This window comes from Abrus precatorius, unplaced genomic scaffold (genome assembly GCF_003935025.1).
Source record: "Abrus precatorius isolate BTA unplaced genomic scaffold, Abrus_2018 Scaffold8, whole genome shotgun sequence".
Taxonomy (NCBI): Eukaryota; Viridiplantae; Streptophyta; class Magnoliopsida; order Fabales; family Fabaceae; genus Abrus; species Abrus precatorius.
In genome coordinates, this window is record NW_020874428.1 from 11408077 (window position 1) to 11431822 (window position 23746).

Consider the following 23746-nt stretch of genomic DNA (forward strand, 5'->3'; position numbering starts at 1 on the left):
GATTCACACCATTTGTTTAATCAAATTTTTAAAAGGAAAGCAAAATAAAATACTAATAAGGTTAATCAATCACTAGGGGTATGTATCGAGGGCACACAAAGGTTGAAAAAGAGAATGTTACACATATGTTTAGAGAAAAAATCACTATCGTGCCATTGAGTAATGAAAAAAATTTACCGTTAGATTTTTTTACTCAAGTCTTTTTTGATTGTCTAAAGAATATTTTGTGAGATTGAACACGTGTGAAGAATATTTTGAGATTGATTACGTGTCACTGTGTATCTGTATTTCGATAACTTAATCTTGGATAATTTTAATTTTATAAAATTGTTTTTCATTAAAATTAAATTTGAAGTAAAACGATTTATATACAGATTTTTTTCTTAATTTAAATTTGCTTCAACTAACCATATAAACATAATTACTCAATCACGTTGATGGTGTATAAGCACGCATTTGGGGAGCTGCAACGCTCTCTCCCAAACATGCACATATAAGAAACAAACATACATGATTTATCTTAGTACGGTTTAACATTTAAACGCATTACTTTTAATTCAATTAGCTAACATTTTCTCCAAAGATTTGAGCCTTCTGTATACATAAAATTCGGAAAAATATGTGAAATATGCATAGACAAAAGTAATGAATCAATGGCGAATGTTGCTGAGTTCAAGAATCAATTATCTAAATGGTATAAAACTAATTGATGTTGTTGAATTATCCCAAACGGTGGTTGTCTTCGTCAATTTGCTGGCACAATTGTTCATATGCACAAGCAATGGTGGTAGTGAACCTCTCCATGGCAGCAAATATATGTTTTAGACCTGACTGGAAGCTCAGTATATCAACAACATCACCATCCCCTCGTAACAGGACATCATTATCCTCTCTGGCATTTGGAATCTTTTTTCTTTCTCGAGACTGAACCACTTTGTGCATCTTCTGCTCCTGCCTCTCCAAGATTTTCACTTTTCTCTCTAATTCCTTATCCACTGTTAAGTTTTGCTGATGGTCTGAAACATGTTTTTCCAAGAGCTCATTCACTTTGACCATAAATCCATTTACAGCTTCAATCACATTCTTCTCTGAGAGAACATCCATTGCCTGTGACCATTTGGTGCAGACCACAAACACAGGCGGTGCACCAATCCTTCCAGGAGAGAAGGGACCAATCCCATCAAGTATTTCTTCAGGTTCATACGGTAGGCATCTCATTAGCCAACCATTCAAGGCTTTCACAAAGGACTTTTGGGCGTAAATCCAATCTGAGAAGCTTAAATTCCAGTTCTGTATCTCAGATTTGAGATTTATTACTTCATCAAGATGAGAATTGCTCAGCTTTCTGCTGAAAGAAGACACATCTATACTCTTGGCTTCGGCAATTTCCTTATACTGGCATTTGTAACATTCTAGCATTTCTTTCCACATTCCAAGAAACCTTCACAAATGGGTAACTATTAGCGACGCTAAAGAAAGAAAATGGTATTCTGTCTGATGCAATCTCAGGGAAGAAATTATAGAATAATAAATGAGTGCACCACAGCCTTACTAGTGGTTCACTAGATTTTGTTGAAAAGGTGCAAAGTTTATTACTTATTTCATTTATAATTCTCTGGATCCCCCTTATAATTCTGCTAAATTTTCGTTGCTTTCTATTTCAACAGAATGAGACATTATCTTCCTACTGTTGGTTACTGGGTGTGTCTATTCCATCAGATTAATTACCTCCATTCGCGGTTGTTAGCACATTATTAGCACCTTATGTTATAAAATAAAACCATCATGACAATGTATTTTAATCATAGCAACTCAAATAAAAAGATAGTGCGGCTCGTCGCTGTCACCTAGGGAACAGAGGTTTCAAACAATTAGAATGGCAAGAAAGTTGAGATATGTGATACCTGAAAATGAAATTGTTAATCTGCGGCCATAACTCCTCCTCCGTCAACTTACAAATGGTGGTAGATATGTTGTCAACTACTTGGAAAGAAATTTTGATTTTTGTAGCTAGAATCGCAATGAGAGTTTCAACAGAACCAACTTTGTGAGCATCGGCACCCCTTTTATTCACACGTCTCAACTGCCTACACTTCTTCTCGTGAAGCATGCGCAATTTCTCCCCACCCTGAATAAAACATTATGTTCATTTACAAAACATTCTGGTTTTCTCCGAATCGCAAGGGCTTAACTTTAATCCACAGCTAGTGTTACCTTGACTTCGTCGTAGAGCTTTTTCTCCCATATACACAGCTTGTAGAGAGTAGAGCTAAGATTCGCACGCCTAAGGCCCTTGTGCATGTCAACTCCTTCATACATTCTCGAGGATTCCATGCAGTTTAGGGGGTTTGAGGGAGAAAAGGTATGCATCATCGTGCAAGGATCTGACCCCAAAATAAAATCTCTTTTTTGTTATTAAATTGTTGCTGAAATAAAATTAAAAACAAAAAGTGATGAACATTGAGATGCGTACCAGGATTAACGGCTATATTACGATGATAACGGAGTTTGCCGACGTCAAGCAATTCCAAAACGGGGTTGGCGGAACGGGATGCTCTCTGAAATAGAGTCTGAATCTCTTTCATCGCCTCTGATAAACCTTTGGGTGAATCAGAGTGGGTATGTTCCTTTGACTTCAATGGCTCTCCACGGGAAACAGAATCAAAATTAGTTGTGTCCTTCTCCGGAGGGGGATGCTCACGCGTGGGGCTGTAAGGCATTTGGTATTTGTCAAAACTTTCAAAAAAGTTCAAGAAGTCCCATGCTGAGTTGGTGGGGGGAGGAGGTGAGGGCGCATAGTTTACATAAGGAGGGGGGGATGGTGATGGTGATGGTGATGGTGATGGTGAAGAATCATAACGAGTTGGGTTGAACTCCTTTTTGTCATCTGAGTGGTGAAATTGACGGAAGAAAAGGGAGAGAACGGGGCCAAGAGTGTTGAGGGAGTGGATGTGTGCGGCGTGTGAATCTGCCACGGCGTAGCTTTGTCGGAGAGCTTCCTCTACGAATCTGCAACGGTCACGGCACAGTGCAACCGCTGGGAGGCCATCCAGTGTTGAGTTGTTGCAGCCCATTACTGTGATCTACTCTCCCCTTCTCATCTCTTTCTCTCTTTTACGTTTCACTTTACTCGCTAAGGGAATTTAATTGCCCAATATTAATGGTGTTTATGGATACTTAATTAGTACTGGACCACTCAAAACTATATCCCCCCATAGTGGCGGGTACTACATCCAACGTCTCTTTCTTTTTTTTCACTAATTTTTTAAATTAATTCCTTGTTCTCTTAACCATTAATTCCCCTTACAAATATATTATTTTTAGCATGTAATAAGTAATATAAACTTTCATTCAAAAATTTTAATATTTATTATTATTAATTTATTGAATTGTACTGTATTCTGAAATTTTTTATTAAAAAATTGTAATATATAACTTCCCCTTCTCTGAAAAACAAAAGAATAAAATGAAAGGAAAAAGAGAAATAACAAAAATCATAAGCTTGTAAACACAAAATAAGATAAATCAAAAGGTTGAAAAAAATGAAAACTTTGAAACCTCCTCTTCTCATTCAATAAACCTCGGAAACCTAAAGTAGAGGGACAATCGAGAAACCATTAAAAAAATGAAACTTTTGAAATGAGTTAGGAGAAAAATGCATTGAGGGGATAATTATTTTATGCTGCCGTTTAGATTTTCGCATTTGGTGTTACGATATTTTTATTAAAAATTACCTATTAATTGTTATTTTAAATAAATTAAGTGTATGCTTAGTTTAATTATTTAAAAAATATATTCATTTATTTAAAATTTAAAAAAAATAATTAATTTTATCGATTAAATATATTTTTAGGTTTAATTACACTTTTATTCTTTATACTTTAATATATGTGTGATTTTTGTCCTCTTAATTTTAATTGCTTATATTTAATTCTTTTAATTTTTTAAATAATAAATTAAAATTTTTGTCCTAAAATTTTATCTAATAATTAATAAAATTATAATAGAGGTATAGTATTTGTATTAATTTATATAAATAAATAAATAAATAAAAGTATATAAAATATTTAAATAGAGTATTTAAAATATAATAAAATCTTAATTTTGAGGTAAAAGATTTAATTTAAATACTTAAAAAATTAAAAAAAAACTATACATAAATAATTAAGATTAAGATGACCAAAATTGCATGTGTTAAAGTATGATGACAAAAAAATGTAACCAAATCTAATCTTTATATTTTTACAATATTCTAATTTAGTTCTTTTTATTTTTATAAATTTAATACATTTAGTCTTTTTAATTGACATGCCAGATAAAAAATTAATACATCACAACTTTTTATTTAACCAAATTATTACTAAAGAGACAAGAAATGTTAAACTTTAAAAACGAGTAAAATAAAATTTTCATAAAAATATAAGCTGAGATAAATTATATGCCACATTAAAAGTTAAGCAAAGAGGTCAAATCTTTTGATGTTCGATCATTGACAAGAGGAAAACCATTTTTGAACCATGTGTTAGAGGACAATTCCCTTTATTTTCTTTAGTTTTCAAACTAGCTATGAAAACTAATCATCATTTGACAAAGCAGATGACAAAATAATATCTTAACTTTTTTATTGATCATAATGAAGATGAATGGATGAATCAAAATGCTGTCATTTGGTTTCATTTAGTTAAAAGTGATTCATATGTAATGACAAATAGGGTTGGTATAGAGGCATTATGATTTATGATGGTGAGTAAGACGAAAGTACATAGGATTGGGAACAAAACTATTATCTATTGTACACCACAAAAGGTTTCAAGTGCACACCCTTTTCCCTGCATTAAATCGGTCTCTTCTCAATAAAGAATATTTTGGAGTTCCAACACACTGCTTTCTGTTCGCATGTTATGTTATGTATAGCATTTAACTGTTGCTAGCTGTATCTTTCTAATGGCCTTGTTCTTCTATATCGAGACGTATCAGTGGCTAAATAGTGTTTATATTTTATCAATGAGTTGTTGCATGACCATAATATGCTAATAATCCATCAAAATGTTAATCTTAGTACGCATGAAAGTAAGATATGCTAACCAATATTTTAATAATCACAATGCTTTCTCTCCTTTTCATTAATGCTCTTCTATTTATATTGATTGAATATTAGATATTATGATAACTTGTGAATGCTAATTTTTAAATTTATTAATGAGTATTAATTATTATTTAATTTGTGAACACCTTAAATGAGAATGCTTTTAGAAGCTATTTTTAACGAAAACGTCATTAGGACTTATTATTATTATTAAGTTGTTTTGTTTTTTACTTTAGGTATTTATATTTTAATTTAATATGAATCTAAAATTTATTTTTTCGTGATTTATATTTTTTTAAAAATCTGTATTGAATTTTATTTCATATAATAGAATGTTTATTATTAATAATTATAGTATTTATTATTTCAAATTTTATATATAAGTATTGGTGCTAATTTTAATTTTAGAGCACAGATTAATTTTGGAGTATTTATCCAACTCAATGATTTCTTATTTATTTTCTAAAATTAGCCATATGCATTTTAGATACATGCATGTAAGGTACAAAATATGGATTAAGTGATTTCAAATATTTAAATTTGTTATTTCAGATTAATTACTTGAGAAAAAATTAATTTTTAAAGGTACTATTGTTTGAGATATTTTAATAATTAATATTTATAAATTATCTATAAATGCTGGTACGAAGAGTTATATTAGGTTAAAGCAATCCTTTAATTAGCACAAAAAAAAAAGAAGCAATCCTTTAGGTTGACTCAGTGGTTTGAACAGGAGGTTATTGTTAGACCTTAAACAAAAGAAAAATAATATTAAGTGAAAGGGATTTTAGAATATATTTGGAAGAAAAAGGTGGGAGGACATATTTTTTAATTTTAAATTAAAAGAATTATATATTATTTATGATAACAAATATATTATTAATATATTAAGTTTTTTTAATATATTTATTTATATTTTTTATTTTTAAAATATTAATTTTAAATATATTTATTTAAAATATAAATTTTTTCTTCTCCTCTCCTCCCTAAACAATCCTTAATTAACAGTTATTATCTTTTTAATTACATCATATGATTTATCCTATATTTAATGATTAATGTTGTTAATTTCACTTAGTCTCTATATTTTAAAGTTGTGCAATTTTAATTTTTTTATAGTTAGTCTCTTTAGTTTATAAAATGTTCAAATGAAGTACCCACTTCCAAATTTTCTTATAACTAATAAAAATATAATAAGGTTGGACATATTATTTGAATTATATAAATAAAAAAATTATATAAAATATTTAAATAAAAATAAATATATAAAATATAATAAAAGTTTTTATTTTTATGTAATTATTTTTATTTTTTAAAAATTACATAAATTAATTATATAATATTTTCTACTTATTGTTGCAACCGCGAGTCATAACAATTCGACAAAAATATTTTAAGAAAAATATCTTTTAAAAATAAATTATTTTCAAAAAAATTAGAGGAGTTGTTATTAAAGTTTATTAAAAAATTTAAAAAAACTTTTATGACATTGTGATCTTTAAAATAAAAAATTAGTTTGAGAGTTGTTTACGTGTTGAAAAGGTATAGACATTTTACTATATTTGTTTAAATAACAGTTACCTTAGATTGATTGTGTTTTATCTTTATTTTAAAAAATACTTATGTAATCCCTAAACAACAATAAGTATTGTTATTTTTATTGTTAAAAGAAGAAAATTTATTCATTAAAATATTAATTTGTATCTTAGAAAAGAGAAAAATTATTTTAAAAATTGTTTTGATGGGTTTGGTTTCCCCTTCTTATGTATCTCCGGATGCAATTCTTATGAGAAACAATAGAGAAGGTGAATGAAGATCACATAACTATATTATAAATCGTTAAAAAAAAATATTTGTAAATGAAATATTTGAATTTATATTTTAATTATAATTCATGTTGAAAGAGAACTTAAGATGGCATAAGCCATACATAAATCTATTATGATTTATTGGCAACACATTGATGTTACAAAAATTTATATAATAAAATGAATAAATGTTTATTTATTTAATTTATTAAATTTAAAAATATGACTTAATAAAAATTAAAATATAAAATTAATTTTATTTAATGAAAGAAATAAATATATTTAAATTGATTAAAGAAGATATTTATTTAATAAAAAGATTAAAATTTTATTTTATAAATTTATATTACATAAGACTCAAGGTAATGTTCATACACAAAAATTTTAATAATTTAAAGTGTACAAAGGTAGAGAGCTACACAATAAAACTATAAATGGTTACATTAATATGATAAAAATATTTTAATTTAATTAAATAAATGAATTATTCTCATAATAGAAAATAGAAAAATATTTTTAATTAGATGATATATTTTAATTAAATATAAATAATTATGTAATTGATTGTTTTTAGAAGCTAGATTTAATTTTTATATAGATTAACAGTATATAAAACTTAAGGTGATGTTAGTACACATAGTTTTTGACAATTTATAAGACATAAAGATAGAGTTGTTACATATTAGTATTATGAATTGTTTCATTAATAAAACAACTTAGATCTAAATTAATTAATTGATTAGTAAGTTAGTAATTAGAGAAGGAATATATTTTGAATAATTATTAAGATAATTATCTAATTAATCAAAGATAAAATATGATAAATTAATATTGTGTAAAGTAAAGGTAAAGTAGGTATACTTCAACTTCATCAATTTATAATACATGATGATAGAGAAGCTATATGTTAGTATTATAAATTAATATAATTATATTATTGTTTATTCATTTTTATAAAAAATAATAATTTACTATACATGAAATAAAAAAGGTAAATCATAAATATAAAATTAAATAATATCAATATTCTACAATTATACAATAAATAAATAAAAGATAATAATTCTAAAGAACAAATAACTAACATATAATTAAGACATAAACAATGAAATAACATGAAAAATTATAGAGAGAATTTATTAATGTTAGAATGAAATAAATTTTATAAATAAAAATGCAACTCAAATAAATAAAAATTGTCATTATTTAATATAATTTAGACCACTTGCTACCAAGAAGAGAAAGGAAATAAAATTTTTGGATTAAAAAGAATTAAATTTTTTTTTAAAAAAAAGGATAAAAAGGTCCAAATTAAAAAAAACAAGTTTTAGATTTGAGGGATTGAGTTCTTAAGACAACAAATTAGTTTTTTTTCTTTTGTTAAGAGAAAGGTCATGGAAAGGATGGAGACAAGTTTGGTAGATGTTATGGTTAAGGTGATAGATTGAGATTGAGGAGGAGAAACTTCATGATTGAGGGTAATGGGTTGAAGTTGAAGAGAAGAAACTTTCATAGTTGATGTGATGAGTTGAGGTTGATCAAGAGAATCTTTCATGGTTTAGGTTAATGGGTTAAGGGAAAAAAAATTATGATTGGAAATATGGAACGAGGGAGAAGAAGAAAAAAGGTGGAAAGGAAAGTGATTGTTAGTGGTTGATGATAAATTGAGGAGATGAACTTGCATGGATAACAATAATGAATTTAGAGAGAAGAAAAGAAATGGTGGAGAAATATGGATGAATTTAAAAGGTTAGAGATGACTAAAATGCGTTTTAAGGGCTTTATTGTATGAAAATTGCATTTTGTGTAAATAAACTTGAATATACATGAAAAAAAATCATAAAATACATGAGAGCTTACTTAAAGTACTTGAAACTATTTTCTTACTCTCCTTTGCTTCCTCCTTCTCTTCATTTCTTTCTTTTTCTCTCTATTTCAAAGTGTCTCTTTTCAAAAAAATTTAAAGTCTCTTTGATGTCTCTTCCCCATGGTTCTTATTCTCTTTTATGTAAGTATGGTTTTTGCTTGTAGGTTTTGACAAAAATTCTGAAAAATTTTCTTTTTTTTTTTTAATAAAGCAAACATTGCTTTATAGATTTAATTATTTGCAATGTTTCTTTTTTCAATCTTGAAGTAAAATTTAAAATTTTCTATTTTGTTAAAGCAAAATTTAATTTTTTAAAACATTTTTTTCTTATTTTTTATAAAAATAAATTTAATTTTTTTAAAAAAATAAAACAAGAATTTTTAAAAAAAATTTAAGTATTCACACTTATAAGATATTATTTAAAAAAGTAATAATATATCATTGATTTATGTAAATTTATAAAAAATAAATAAAATAATTGAATAAAAAATTCATTATATTTTATATATTATATTTTATATTTGACTTAGATATGAAAATAGTTTTTAAATTTATCCATGTTTTATTTTTAATCCCTGTAAACTTCTTTTTATGAAAGTGGTCTTTGCATTTAATTACATTTTTTTTTATTCTTTCCCTCGTCGGATGTTACAAAATAAACAGAACTTTATACTTAAATATAAAATTCATCCTTACCCTTATTCAAATTTTTTTAGTCGTTTTTCACATTTTTTATTAAAAAATTATAAAAATTATTTTTAAAATATAAAAATTATTAAATAATAATAAATATATATACATAAATTAATTTAAACTATATATTTTAATAAAAACGCATACATGTATTAAAAAGTATAAAAAAAACTTAAATAATAAAATAAATAGCACTAATTAAGTTATTTCTCTTGCTCAAGTCAAGAGAGCTATAATATTAGAACATTTTTTTTCAGAAGCCATGCATCCAAAATCTCTCAGTAATATTTCTTTTGTTTTCTATATCTTTCATGCATATTGTTTTCTTATTTATTAAAAAATTATTAATGCACAATATCAGACAATACATAAATTTTGTAAAAAAAATTAAAAAAATGATAAGTAAATCTACAATATGTTTTTATGTATTTACAGGCATAAATCATTTGCTTATACTTAAGTAGAGAAATAATTATTTTAAGTAATGTTATTTTATTTGAAGAAAATATTACAAGAAAATTAATTTTGATATACTGTGCAAGTAAATGCTAGTATTCAAATAAATATATATGTCAATTTTATTATAAAAAGTTTTAAAATAAGTAAATATTTAATAAATCAAGCGAGATCGTGGTTGGATAGCTTTAAAAAAAAATATTTTAACATAAAAACAACTCTCTTGATTTGACTCAGAGAGAAAATACTTAATTAAGGCGGTTTATTTTATAGTTTAAGAATTAATTTATATTTTTAAACAAAATACACATTTTAATAAAAATATATAGTTTAGATAAATTTATGTATATATTTTTAAAATTATAAAATAATTTAAAATCTTTCTATTTTAAGAATTAACTTTTATAATTTTTAATAAAAAAAGATAAATAAAGAGTAAAAATGAAAACACCAATAAATATAAAGACTAAAAACAAATTTGTAAATATTAATAAGGACTTAAATATAAATTTTTATTTAGTTTGTAAGATATATTAAGGGAAGAACTAAAATGAAAAATGAAAAAATATGTAAGGACTACTTTTATGAGAAAAAAGAGTTTATAAAAATTAAAAATATAATTATAAATAAATATAGAGACTACTTTCATATTGAAATTGTTATATATTTGTTTGAATATTTTTTTGCATGTTTTTATAAAATTTTATTATATTTTTTATTAATTATTAGATAAAATTTTAAGATAAAAAATTAATTTAATTTTTTTTAAATTAAATATGAATAATTTAAAATCAAGAGTAACGTAATCAGACATGCACTATCAAAAGTTAAAAATCAAAAGTACAATTAAATTTATTTATTTTTATTCAAATTTCGTTATCTTTAATATATATGTATAGTAGATAAAACTGTTACAATAGTTATACATATATTATAAATTCTTAAAAATTATAAAGGAAACAACGTTATCGTTTTTTTCTTATATGTAACTTTTTATAAAAATATAATTATTTATGATAAAAATAATTTTTTTTAAAAATAAAATACTCGTATATATCACAGACAACTACGTAATATGTATAAACTTAAGAGAGATGCTGGACATTATTTTAATAATCATAATGTTTTCTCTCCTTTTACTAATGCTCTTGTATTTAAATTAATAAAATATATAAAAACCATGGTAAAGTTAAAAAATTTATTTATATTTATTTAGTTTTTTAATGCGGCAAAAATCAATCTTATATAATAAAATGTAGTATTTAAGTAAGAAGATGTCTGTTACTGAAGAAATATTTTATATTATCTTTTTCTAAGATATATAATTTTAAAATATATTTATTATTATTTTTATATAAATAATTTTTTAAAATATTATTTTTTAAAAATCATAAAAGTAATAGAATATTTTAGACAAATAAAATTTAAACGAATGACGATAAATCTATGAAAATATAATAATTACTTTCATAAATTCATCAATGTTTAACGTCTTTTTTATATATTTTTTTAGTTTTATATTTCCTGAATTTCTCAAATATTAAGGATATGTTTAATTGCTGTTTTAAAAACAGTTTTCTATTTTTAAAAATAAATTTTAATACAAATTGAAGCATACCTTAAGTATTTTTAAATTAATTTTTTTCTTCTCAACTCTCTTAAAATAATATTTTTAAAATATTATTTATGTTATTTTTTATATCTAAGATTTTACTTGTTAGCTAAAACTTTCAAATTAATCCTTTTCGAAATTGTTTTTCCACTTAAAATATACTATTATACTCAAAATATCAGTTGTTTGTATTTATTTTTTAGTCATTTAAATTAACTCCACATATTTTCTAGAATATTTATATTTATATTTATATTTATAAAATTTAACTAAAATTTAAAATTTGTTACCATGCAAAATTTTTTGTTAATTATTTTAAATTGAAGGAAATAAAAATAACAGAGACAGACATTGGTGTGTTTAGTACTCTAAGGACTGATTATATGAAATTAAAATAAACTACACACGATTTTGACGCTTAGAAATTGTTTCACTTCTTAACCTAACAAAATAAAAGTTAAAAAGCTAAGAATCATTGGAGTTGAAAGTGCATCGTGTCTCATCTACCAAACTATATTTTTGAGAATACGATTGAACATAAAGGTAAAGGATAAACGACATTGACATCTAAGTAGCAAGTATAATTATATCACAAACGGCAAAACATCTTTTGGTGGGTCGATGATAACATTATAAAGTCGTTAAAGTTTATTTTATCATCTCTGCAATCATGGTATCGCTTTTATACACTTCAAAATTAAGCATTTCAAACAAAATGTTCATTTCAAAATAGATACTGTGAATGTGCCATATCTTTACATTTAAGCTCCCACATAAATAGTTAGAATTTCTCATAATTAATTTTCTCAATAACATTTAATCACTTGGAAAAATATCGAATTTTTTAAACTTTGAAAACAGTAAATGTATTTATTTTTTCCTTATAACTAATCTAATGAATATTGTTTAAACATTTCTGAGGAAATCTATAATTTTTTGTTCTTTTCCAATTAGTAACCTATGTGGTCGTAATTACACGGATATTGCCATCTCTAGCAACTCGAAACTACGATAACGGCGAATTTAAATATACCGATAGTTTAGATTATTGAATGTCCAAATCAGTAACTTAGACTACTGAACACATTTAAGTAGTTTATATTATTTTATTTTAGAAATATTCATATATAAAGATTTCTTATAATATTATTATAAATTTAAATAATTAATAATCTTTTTATAAAAACAATAGATAAATCAAAATGTCTCATGCATCACAAGGGTATGCTTACTAGTTTATATAAAAAAATATTGAAAAAACATATACAATATATTTGAAATAAATGGATTGGATAACTTACCTTATTTAATAAATAATTAACTGGTCATGATAGTTTAAAGGTGATATGTTTAATCGAAGATCTATCAAGAATAATGAAAGATATTAATTGTAATTGGGTTTGATCTTTGTACTCTACAGTTTTGCCATGTCTTTAATCTCCATCGCCGCGTTAATCGGCATTATTTTCTTCTCTGAAGTTGAAGCATGCGACCTTCATCACCTTACCTTTTTAAATGGTTGCGCCCTTTCTACCTCCATTTTCTTGTCGTCCCGTTTAAAGCATTTTATCGCCTCTGTGATTTGTCAAACTTTCATTTTCAAAAAAGTAAAAATTAAAATTAAAATTAGAGTACCTAAATAAATTTTATTGAAGGGTTTAAACTTTTTAAAATTTTTTGGAAGTTAATTTTTAAAGAAAAATAGAATGAATGAGAAGGCTAATTTAATGATAATCTTTATTTGAGAATTTTTATATGAGATGAGAAATTTTATAAATTTAAAATTATTTTAAGTTTATATTTTTAAATTCTCTTAATTTGAATTTTTTTTATTAATCTTCAATTCTTCATTGATCTTCTCTTTTCTTTTTCTCTTTTACCCTTTACACTTTTTCTTTTCCTTTCTTTTTAAATTTTTAATCAAAACCTAAAATGATTAATAGAATTTTAAGGAACCATTTTATAATAAATAAATTTATAGGAAAAATTAATATTAAACATCGTATATATATATATATATATATATATATATATATATATATTATGAACCTAAAGTTGCCATGAACATTTGAGAGGGCATTAGTGTCCCTTTAAAGCAGGTGAAGACAAAATATATATATATATATATATATATATATATATCTTTCTATAACTGTTTAATAAATAAAATAAATATTAATTAAAAAATATGTTTGCAAGTTTAATTTTAGTGTACCATTAGTATTTATAGATATAATTATTTTTACACTAATTGTTACAAAATGAATAAGTTTAACTGATTTGACGATTCATAAATGAATGATAATATAAAAAAATTATTATACTCTCTGTTTGTTCAAATTAAATTCCATATTTATTATCTTAAATATATGCAAATTGTTTAATATTTTTATTTAATAATCAGAAAGATTAATGTATTAAAGTTAAGAGAATTTAAAATTGTTCTTTAAATTATACATAAATATATAAAAATCTCATCAAATAAAACTAAATTCTCCTATTACAATTTTTTTTCTAATTATTTTGCTACTTATCGAAAGGAAAAATTAAATAGACTTTATGATTATATTTATTTTTCATTTAATACTCATTTTATGAAGTTTTAGAAGGTTCATAAAAAATTTAACTTTATATTGTATTGATAATATTTTTACTAACAGTATTAATAAAATACTTGTTTAATTATTCAATAAATGCCAAAAACTTTTTCTAGCTCATAGTTACTTTGCTACAAATATGTTATATCGGTTAGAATCCTTACTTTTCCTTGCCTAAATGCAAGTTTTATTTTAATATTTGGTGCAAGTTTTGTTAAGTACAATCATATAAGAATTGAGAGGTTCTTTAAAGAAAGTATACATCATCATCGTTAATTAATTACAATAATTTGTGAAATAGTAAATAACTTAATATTAATCCGTAGTTTTAATGTCACCGCCAATACGAATTTAGATCATGTAAGTTTTTTAATAACATTCATAACTTTTAAGTTTCTTAAAAACAGTAAATAATGAATTAAAAACAATTAAGCAATACATTTTGAAACTTGACTTTCTCTTATCCATAACTTAGTTAAAATAATTTAGTCCATAAGCAAACCATAATGTACATGACAGAGCTGAAATGGTGATTAGGAAAGTGTAGTATGGATATGCCTATGGTGCCAAACCAAAAGCGTTTTAGAGGAAGTAGCCATATAGTTCCAAGTAACAAATGTGGAAATTCCAGGGATTAGTGGCATCGGTAGTGGGTCCTGTGAGAACAACCCGGAAATATCTGAAAGGAAGCAAAGCCTCTGAGCCAATTATGGGCCAAGAGGCAAACTGACCCCGTTTGCATACTGTCCTATCATTTTCATGGACTCTCAAGTTCGTCCAGCTCTTCCCGTCCAGTGAGCCCTGAACATTTTACACACCATAATCAGTTAACCCTTCCCTTTAAGTACAAATATTATATTGTAAATTTTAACACGTTAAGAGTCACCACTCCTACTTCTATTAGATAATAAGATAGAAAACTTCCAGAGAGCAGGGAGGTCTACCTGAATATTCCAACATCTCGGAAAGGCCTTGGATCCGTCCTGTCTAAGTGTATAGTAGTTGCACATAAGCTGCATTCAATGATTTTCCCTTTTTTAATCAGAATGCTGATTCCATCTAATAAGTAATATCTCCTCGTACTGAGGATCGGTTCTACTGGCACTTTGATAAATGAGATTGGAGGGTGGCAATAATGTCTTCAAATATTACTTGCTCAGAGTGCATGATTAAAAGCAAGTCAACCAGTTACTATAAAATAATTGAAACATACACAACCAGCATATTGCATACCTGATGATCCTGGCCAAGATCAACCATCCACCAGGTACAGTTTTGTCCATTTTCCAATCGAGGCCCAGCAAAACATGTTCCCTGTGATGGCCACATGAAGTTACGAACCACCCAAGAAATTAAGAGTTTAACAGTCAATTACAATTTACATGAAAAAATTAGCATACCTGGTAGGTTCTTGAGACCAAAACCTTGGGATCCGTGTATCTTGAGTGAGGGCTGCTGGCTGTAATGGTAATTTTCTTTGGCTGCAACACATAATTTAGTGAAGAGCATGCATAAACAGTTCATTGACCAGCTTCTAGCATAGAAATTCCTAAAAAAATTGAAAGAGGAAAAGATAAAGCAGATGTTCTACCTCTGCCAAAAGAGGATTAACCCATGGGTGTTCACCATAGGATGTGCCAGCAAAATACAGAACTCCATGGTCGTCTCCATCACAAATGTACTGGAGTTCTCTGTAACTGGACCGTCTATGTTTGAATCTAACACTACAACAAGAGTCAATGTAAGTTAACAACTATTATACATTCCTAAAATGTTTTTTCTAATGTGTTTACACATGTTAAAAGAGCAAAAAATATATTTTTTTTATTGAAATTTGAAAATAAAGCATTTATTATATTAAAAATATAAAAGTCATTCAATGCTTTATTTTTTAAAATAATTACATGTTTTTAATACTTAATAGGGTGGATGTAATGACACTTGTCATGTGCTCATAACCTCACATTAGAAACAGTATTATCAAATTTACTCAACCCCATTTCAAATTGCAAACTAGGATACACACGCAGTTGATTTTTGTGTCAGTTCATTGCCATAAGCAGGTTGGGACACAACTGTGAGCATTTTGGGAGCAGAAGCATGGTGTTGAGCACCGTAGGCACAGTAACACAATATTTTAGGTAGAGCGTTGCAAGGTTTTGGCAGCACAAAAAGGGCACTAGCCACAACAACAGAAGGGTGCAAAACCACAGATGTTATTGTGATGGAAGGTGAGAAGGGACAGCACTGGCATGCAGAGTACGTGTTGTTGGGAAGGGGAAAAATGTTGGGCACTAATGAAAATTAGAGTTGGAATTGGATAGTCTGACCTAATTGAAAATAGAGACTGGGAATCAGATAGTCAATAGAAAAAAAAAGGAAAAAAAACATTTAAAGTGTTGAACTTATTATAAGTGGGTGTTTTTCCGTTAGTTAAAGACATCATTAACGCTAAACCCTTATATTATTTATTCAATTTGTTTATTACTTGTAAATGTATTATTGTTTTGAATTAGAAATGTAAGTTTGATTTTTTAAATTAGCGTAATAACTATGTACTCCCCCCAAGTACTGCATACCGGTACTGTGCAGTATAGCTTTGATCACAGTACAGCTTTGATCTAATAATTGTTCCCTTGACCCAAGGAAGAATTCAAACAAATGTACGTGTGTCTGAACTAGAAAATTGTTCCTCACAAATAACAATGCACCCTAAAACTGTTACATGGAGGCAGATAACAAGCACAGGAAAAAAGGAACAAGGATATATATATATAGAGAGAGAAAGATCCAATTGATTAGTAGTCAAGTTCTTATGGATCTTGAAATGGAATCCCCTCTATATCCGCATAGGCACATAAGTTTGTTGAATAAGAATGAGAAACCCAGAAATAACGAATCAGAATTCACTAATAAATTATTTTCACAATCAAATAAACTCTTGTGATTTACCACAGAAGCTACAATCTAAATTTTGAAAAATTACCCAATAAAAGTGCAGTGCATAACTTAATTCCCCAATGAAGAAGTTGAGGAGACAAACGAAGATGAAGAACTTACTTCTCTTCATTTTCTTGTCCTGCCAGCCCACATTTAACAAAATTGATGGCCTCATTAACCTGTAACAAATAAAGTAACAAAATAGTTATTCGAAGTTAACATTTACAAAATCACATTACACATCCTGCCTGAATTAATTGGAACAAGACAGTAAACTTACAAGATTTTGGAAAACAGGAATATGCTGCCCAATGTTGCTATTCTGCAACTGCACCATTAAATAAAAATCTGTAGTTAGAATAAGAATATCCTTTTTATATAAACAGTCCAAAAATGTCTGAATGCAGAGTATACCGACCTTCTCAAGTAAGGAATATTGTATTAGTGGAAATCGCACAAATGCCAACAGGTCATAAACTAACCCAAGCCTCTCACCAAAAAGGACTTCAGGTTTTGAATTTATTATTAACCGATCTACAACTTCCCACCCAAATAATTCTTTTGCATTCATGCCAAACATTAGGATTGCATTAAGAACTTTCTCTTCAGATGTTACAGTCAGATCCGGATGCTGCAAAATCCAAATATAAATTGAGAAATTATCAGTCAAATGAACTAATATTACAAGAAAACCAACTAAGATAGACAATTTTCTGATGTATAGTAGATTATATTTAAACTAACATTCAGGGGATTTACAGAAAAAATTAGTGTTTAAAATAAGTGATTGGAATTATATCTACAGTTTTCAGATTAAACAACTCAAGCCTCATTCAAATTGCAGATGCGGGGATTTGCTAAAATCCTGTTTTAACTTCAATGGCATATCTATATAAGTAAAAATCTTTTATTCTTTATGCTCCCGACCCACCAAATTTTTCTGATTTACGTGTAAACCAATGTATATGAAGTCCTGTTTAGAAGATACTGTGTGTCACAGTTATACTTCCTTGGATTTACCATCAAATTCAACAAAATGGGCAACTTGAAGAGAAACACACCTTAATGATATTGATGAAAATTGTCTCATCTAACAAAACAAATTCAGTACTCGCACTGATATAATAGTCGAAGTTCATGGAAATTCTCCTCTGCAATGTTTCTTTAATAGGTCTACATGATGAGATTGCAGAAACCACTTGAAGGAGTGGACATACTGAGTCCTGCAACAATGTTCAACAGTTAGCTTCAAAAGCTATGGTATTATTAGTTGCCAAAATTGTCTGCTTCCTCCTCCATTAAATGTGTATAATAGAAAAACTCTGTTGTATGACCTTCACCCAATAGAACTTCATCCCTGCATATAATATGTAGACAAGAAGTATCAATATCTTAGAATTGATTACTATAAAATGGATCTCTTCTTTTGTTTTCATCAGTCCGAAACCGCAACTCTCTTCTCTGAACAGTTAGTTCAAGTGACATCCACAGGATAAATGATTCTAAGTTCTAACTTCTAAATAAGTATTGATTTCTGTTGTGAGTTAAGATTACCAAACTACCTCTGAAAGACATTCTAATAGCATTTTGCAGCATTCTTGTTGAAGAAAAGTCACTCCAAATTGATCAGCTAATAAAAGGAGTTGGAGCAAAAAGGCACCAGAATCTATAACTTTGTCATTCAGTTGTCCATCGTATAAAAAGTCAAGCATAGCCTTGAAAGCTTCTGGTGGCACATCCCTTAGAGTAACCTCTGAGGACATGCTTTCACTCATTCCATTTGTGAACATCTGGGAAAACAACAAGATCTTTACCTTAGCTCACATTGATAATATGCAAAAATAAGTAACCACCGCGTAAAACATAGTATACTGAAGTCACATGACTATTACTTGCATAAAGAGAAATTTAAGATGCATAAAGATAAGCCAAATGCTTGATTCTGGAAAACATGCGAACTTGCATTGCAAAGACATAAATAGAATGCATTGGACATCGAAGCAATTTACAATAGTATTGAGGTGTTAACTAAACAACCTCACATGTCACAGGATTAAATTTTGTAACAGGGCATGACGAATACCTTGACTCAATGCTAAACGTGATATTAGTTTTATTAACCTGATCTAATTTGTTAGTTGTTCCTTCGACCCAAAAATGTAACGTTGTAAGCAAAACATATCCTTCATATTTCAGACTCTGTCCATTGTAGAAGACAGAATTTTGGGAGATTTAAAAAATCCTTTCAAGGTTTTGTTGGATATACAGTTCATCACTTTTAAACTGAACTATCATGTAACTAAGTTTAACTATGTTAATACTTCATAAAAGCAGAAGCATAATTCTTAAGACACATAAACCTTGCTATTACAAATCTTCAAAAAAAAAAAAAAAAACCCTCAAATTGAGGGGATGGCAGCTCACATTGAATCAGATAAAAGATTGTAAAATTGGCTCACCCTGGCAAAGGGGATACTCCATAAGCTGAGAACAATTTTATGTGCTCGTGTAACAAACCCATAACTCTCAATGTAGATATTCACATCACTGTACTGCCCTGTTAATTTCAATTGTCTCAGTCTCTGAACGCTGACAGGAAGTGAGGGCAATGTTGAACAATGAGCTTGGATAGATGGATAGGTTAACTCCACATTCTTGCCCTTATCTAACTTAAACCGTTCCATAGTCTCCTCGCACTGCTTCACCAGTGGCATCACTTCAAATTGTAGACTTAAAGCCCTCAAAGAACCAAGTTGTTCCTGTGGAATCTACATGATACAAAGACACAACTACCTTAAGAATATAAACATATAGAAGAGTACATATAGCAAATAAAAAAATCACTCAAGAAAGAAGTAAGAAAATCATCTTAACGAAGTCAGAAACTTACCCTGTTATATGAGTCTAATATAAACAACAAAATGATCAGTGAAAAAGAAAAGGCAAACATTCACATGCACAGAAAATGGAGAATGAGAAATATTTGTAGCAGACAGACAATGATGACCTAAATATCCAGGTTTAACATCAATAAAGCAAATATATATATATATATATATATATATATATATATATATATATAAAAGAATAAGGACTTAAGGAGGAATGAAGCCCCTACCTGGGTCCAGCCAGCGTAGATGTAGTGAAGCAGTGCATGGAGAAGCGGGTAAGACACTGTGGGTAGTTTGATGACAAAGGGGGAGGAGGAGCAGGAAGAAAAGTTTCCAGATGCAGCTAAAATTGCCTTATGAGCAGGAACGGGTTTTTCCTCTTCACCAACGATGAACAACACGTCAGACAAGTCCCAAGTCTCAAGAAAATTTTTGAGCCCCCATTTGTCATAATCCTTGTGTTTGTAACTGTCTACTACATCAACCTCATCCTCAACTTGGTAATCACCAAAAACGACATGCTTCCAAAGTGGCAAATGAGTGTGTGTTAAAGACAAGACATTAACATTTCTATACCTAACATGTTTATCCCAGCTGCTGAGACCAATATACCGAACATTACAGTTGGGATAGGAATCCAACCATTGGAAAACAACATCCTGGAAAGGGTATTTGCCATTGCCTATGCTAATCAGGCCATCGTAGATGCTGATCCAATAACTCTGAAAGGAAGAAGAGCAGCAAAGTCCAACCCCTGCCACGTCGACAACAGCTTTTCCATTAACCTCAATTCTGAGTCGTCGATTCCTGTGACTCCCCAATATGATTGTGTAGTGAGGACTGCTATCTCTTTTGTAATGGTAGCCTTGGCTTCCCACATTCTCCCGGAAAACCAGCGTGACATCGTTGCAGGCGAATGCTTCGAATGCCACGCAACCCCGACCAGCTTCCCGGAACTTCAAATCCTCTCGCCACGCGCACTCAAATGGCGGCACCGTCAGGAATTTCTCCGTCATCTTTATTCTTCTACTCAATCGAGAGAGATTGTGTTGTGCGTGTAGTCAAAATCCTCCTATGTTCAATTTATTAATAATAGTGAGGTAACAGGGAAGAGAAGGGAAGGGAGGGGAAATTTAATTTCATGTATGATAGGAATGGATGTTAGACTGTGAGATGGAGATATCTGAAACATCACTGTCTGAAGACAACATATCTAAATAGATAATAGATAGGCAAAAACAGCTACTAGAAGCTTTCAGAGCTGACCCCAAATCTAAGGTAGAAACAAGGGAAAATTGTTGATGTATGGATTAACGGTTCTCAATCCTACGCCACATCCTCATCCAACCAAGGAGAAATATCTATGCTGACTAAGATCCTCGTAAGAGAAATGACCAAAAATGATTTCGGAAAACATCATATATTGTCAGCTTGTGCGTATCTTTGCCTGATTGGACATTTGTGGGACCATCCTCGTCAGCTAATGGCTCAGGCTCAGCCTCAAAGGAACAAACAACATCAACCATCCATATTTCATGATCATATTCCACCTATAATTACTTTTTCAGAATTAAAATTACCTTCCACAACGCTCAATCGGCATGGATTTTTTGCTTTGGCGCCACCGTCGCGTCACCACCCTGCCAGTGCCTTCTCCATCTTTCCTTACCCTCACTGTTGCGCACCCCTGTCCCCTACGCTACCACCGCCTATTTAGAATGAAATTTAGAGTGAATCACTCTAGTTATTGATACTTTAAGAATAAGAATTTATTATTTTGTCCTTTTCATAATTTTTTGTACAAAGAATATTGGTATTAAAAAATTTTAAAATTTGATTAAATTAGGTTTTTAATATGGAAGATGATATAATTATTGTTATTCTTACGTAATTATTTTTCTCATTCATATTTAAGTAATACATGAAGAAGGGTGATTATAAAGGAAAGGGATAACTTATAATTACTGAATGTTTAGTATATTATATGGATATTATTATATTAAAATAAATAATAAAATTAGAAATATATTTTATGATAATTTTAAAATGTAATTTATTTTATTAGTTAAAAATTAATAAATACTTATTGTAATAAATCAAAGTAAATGAAAGAAAAATGTTTTAAATTTTAATTTTGAATCAAGATTTTAAATTAAAATTAAAATAAAATATTGCATTTTAAAGAAAACAAATTAACACAAAATTAAATGTCTAATAAGAAATAATGCAAGTGGTGCAACAAGAAAAAAAATAACTTTATTTAAATAACTCTTAAAAATACTTTTGTTTAAAAATAAATATTCCACTTTAATAAATAAAATAAATAATAAATTTAATTTTTAATTAAAGACATGAACAAGGGTGAATTATGTTGTTTACAAAGATGATGAGAAGGATTATATTCTAACTATGATTGTTCCTGTCTCATTATTATTGATTTTAGCCAAATTTAGTCAAAAAAAAATTATTATTAATTTATAAATATTACTAAAAATTTTTTTCACTCTAATATTACATGAATTTTTTATTTCTATAATTTTAAATTTTTTTCTTCCACAATGATGTCATATGACAATTTTTATTTTTAATATTTTAAATTTATTACTTCATTTAGATTTTACTATTTTTTTTCATTTATTTAAGTTATATATTACTTGGAATTTTTTATTCTAACATTTTTAGCTTTTTTTTTTTTAATTTTAAAACTTTTACACCGTTCGTGTATGATCAAGTTCATTCAAATAACGTATAAATTTAATAGTGTTAAATTAAAAAAGATAAATTAATTTAAATATATATTAATATTGTAACAAAAATAAGTAGATATTAAGATAATACTCAATATTATAAAAAAAATATTTTGATAATATTTTTTAATTTAAATTAAAATATATAAATAAAAATAAAATAAAATTATTTGCCTTCAAACTCTTAATTTTTATATAAAAATTTAAAAAATTATTAGATTTGATATTGCCAATTTCTACTAAACACTAGAATAAATTTAGAATATATATCATGAATCGATTCTTTTGCGAAGTAAATAAACATAATTTATTTTATTAATTAATTATAGCATAAATAGGCTTATGGTGCAGTACTTTTTCTGGTGAGGTTAAAAAATATATGTCTAATAAAGTGTAGCGAATAATTGTCGCAACACTTGTACCGTAGCCTGGTAATATTACTAATAGATTGGGATTTTTTATATTTCAAATAAAGTAATTAGAAAACTTTCAATATTTTTATGTAAAACTATAAAAAAAAATTATCAATTTATTTTATATATATAAGTCGCACATAAAAAGTGGAGCATTATTTAAATTACGAAATTTTTAATCTCTCAACCACAAAACATAAGTATTTACTCAATGAAAATAAGTTCAAGAAAAATACTTAAATACATTGTGTCTTCTATTTGTGTATGTTTTGATTTATAGATCGCTTAATTTGCATTCTTTGCTTAATCTTTTTTATTTTTATTTAGATGATATTGATGGCCATATAGTTAGTGTTTAGTTTTGAGGTTAAATGATAAAATTTCAACTTAAAAATTTAGATCATAATTTTTATAGGTAACTAGTAAATATGTCCGTGTGTTGCACGGGTTTATTTTATTTTTATTAAATTAATTTATTTTAAAATATAAAATATATAATTTAAATATAAATATATAAATATGGTAAAAAAATTATTATATTAAATATAATTACTCTAAAGAAGATTATGAAATACTTTTTTATATATAATATTTTTTGTATATTCTATATATTTGTTATCTTCTTTAATAATAAAT

At 27.4% G+C, this 23746-nt stretch overlaps 2 protein-coding genes across 2 annotated transcripts; both read right to left on the reverse strand.

Moving 5' to 3' along the window:
- Positions 1–720: 720 nt before the first annotated feature.
- On the reverse strand, positions 721–3074 carry LOC113874220. The gene is made up of 4 exons (XM_027512449.1): positions 2474–3074; positions 2215–2384; positions 1905–2128; positions 721–1441 (listed from the first exon to the last, which is right to left on the reverse strand). The coding sequence occupies exons 1-4, from the start codon at positions 3072–3074 to the stop codon at positions 721–723; spliced, it is 1716 nt and encodes a 571-aa protein (XP_027368250.1).
- An 11485-nt stretch (positions 3075–14559) lies between these two features.
- On the reverse strand, positions 14560–21230 carry LOC113846221 (BTB/POZ domain-containing protein At2g30600). The gene is made up of 12 exons (XM_027474238.1): positions 20178–21230; positions 19519–19827; positions 18622–18849; positions 18121–18282; positions 17478–17690; positions 17340–17387; positions 17180–17238; positions 15711–15843; positions 15520–15600; positions 15353–15433; positions 15064–15132; positions 14560–14920 (listed from the first exon to the last, which is right to left on the reverse strand). The coding sequence occupies exons 1-12, from the start codon at positions 20964–20966 to the stop codon at positions 14702–14704; spliced, it is 2391 nt and encodes a 796-aa protein (XP_027330039.1). The 5' UTR covers positions 20967–21230; the 3' UTR covers positions 14560–14701.
- Between the last annotated feature and the right edge of the window lie 2516 nt (positions 21231–23746).

Coding starts and splice junctions, on each gene's coding strand:
- LOC113874220 (XM_027512449.1), bottom strand. CDS start 3,074: ATGGGCTGCAACAACTCAACACTGGATGGCCTCCCAGCGGTTGCACTG. Junction 2,385..2,473: donor TAATATAGCCGTTAATCCTG/GTACGCATCTCA, acceptor TTTTGGGGTCAG/ATCCTTGCACGATGATGCAT. Junction 1,442..1,904: donor ATTAACAATTTCATTTTCAG/GTATCACATATC, acceptor CCATTTGTGAAG/GTTTCTTGGAATGTGGAAAG.
- LOC113846221 (XM_027474238.1), bottom strand. CDS start 20,966: ATGACGGAGAAATTCCTGACGGTGCCGCCATTTGAGTGCGCGTGGCGA. Junction 19,828..20,177: donor TCTACGCTGGCTGGACCCAG/GTAGGGGCTTCA, acceptor TGTATCATGTAG/ATTCCACAGGAACAACTTGG. Junction 15,601..15,710: donor TTAATCCTCTTTTGGCAGAG/GTAGAACATCTG, acceptor TATGTGTTGCAG/CCAAAGAAAATTACCATTAC.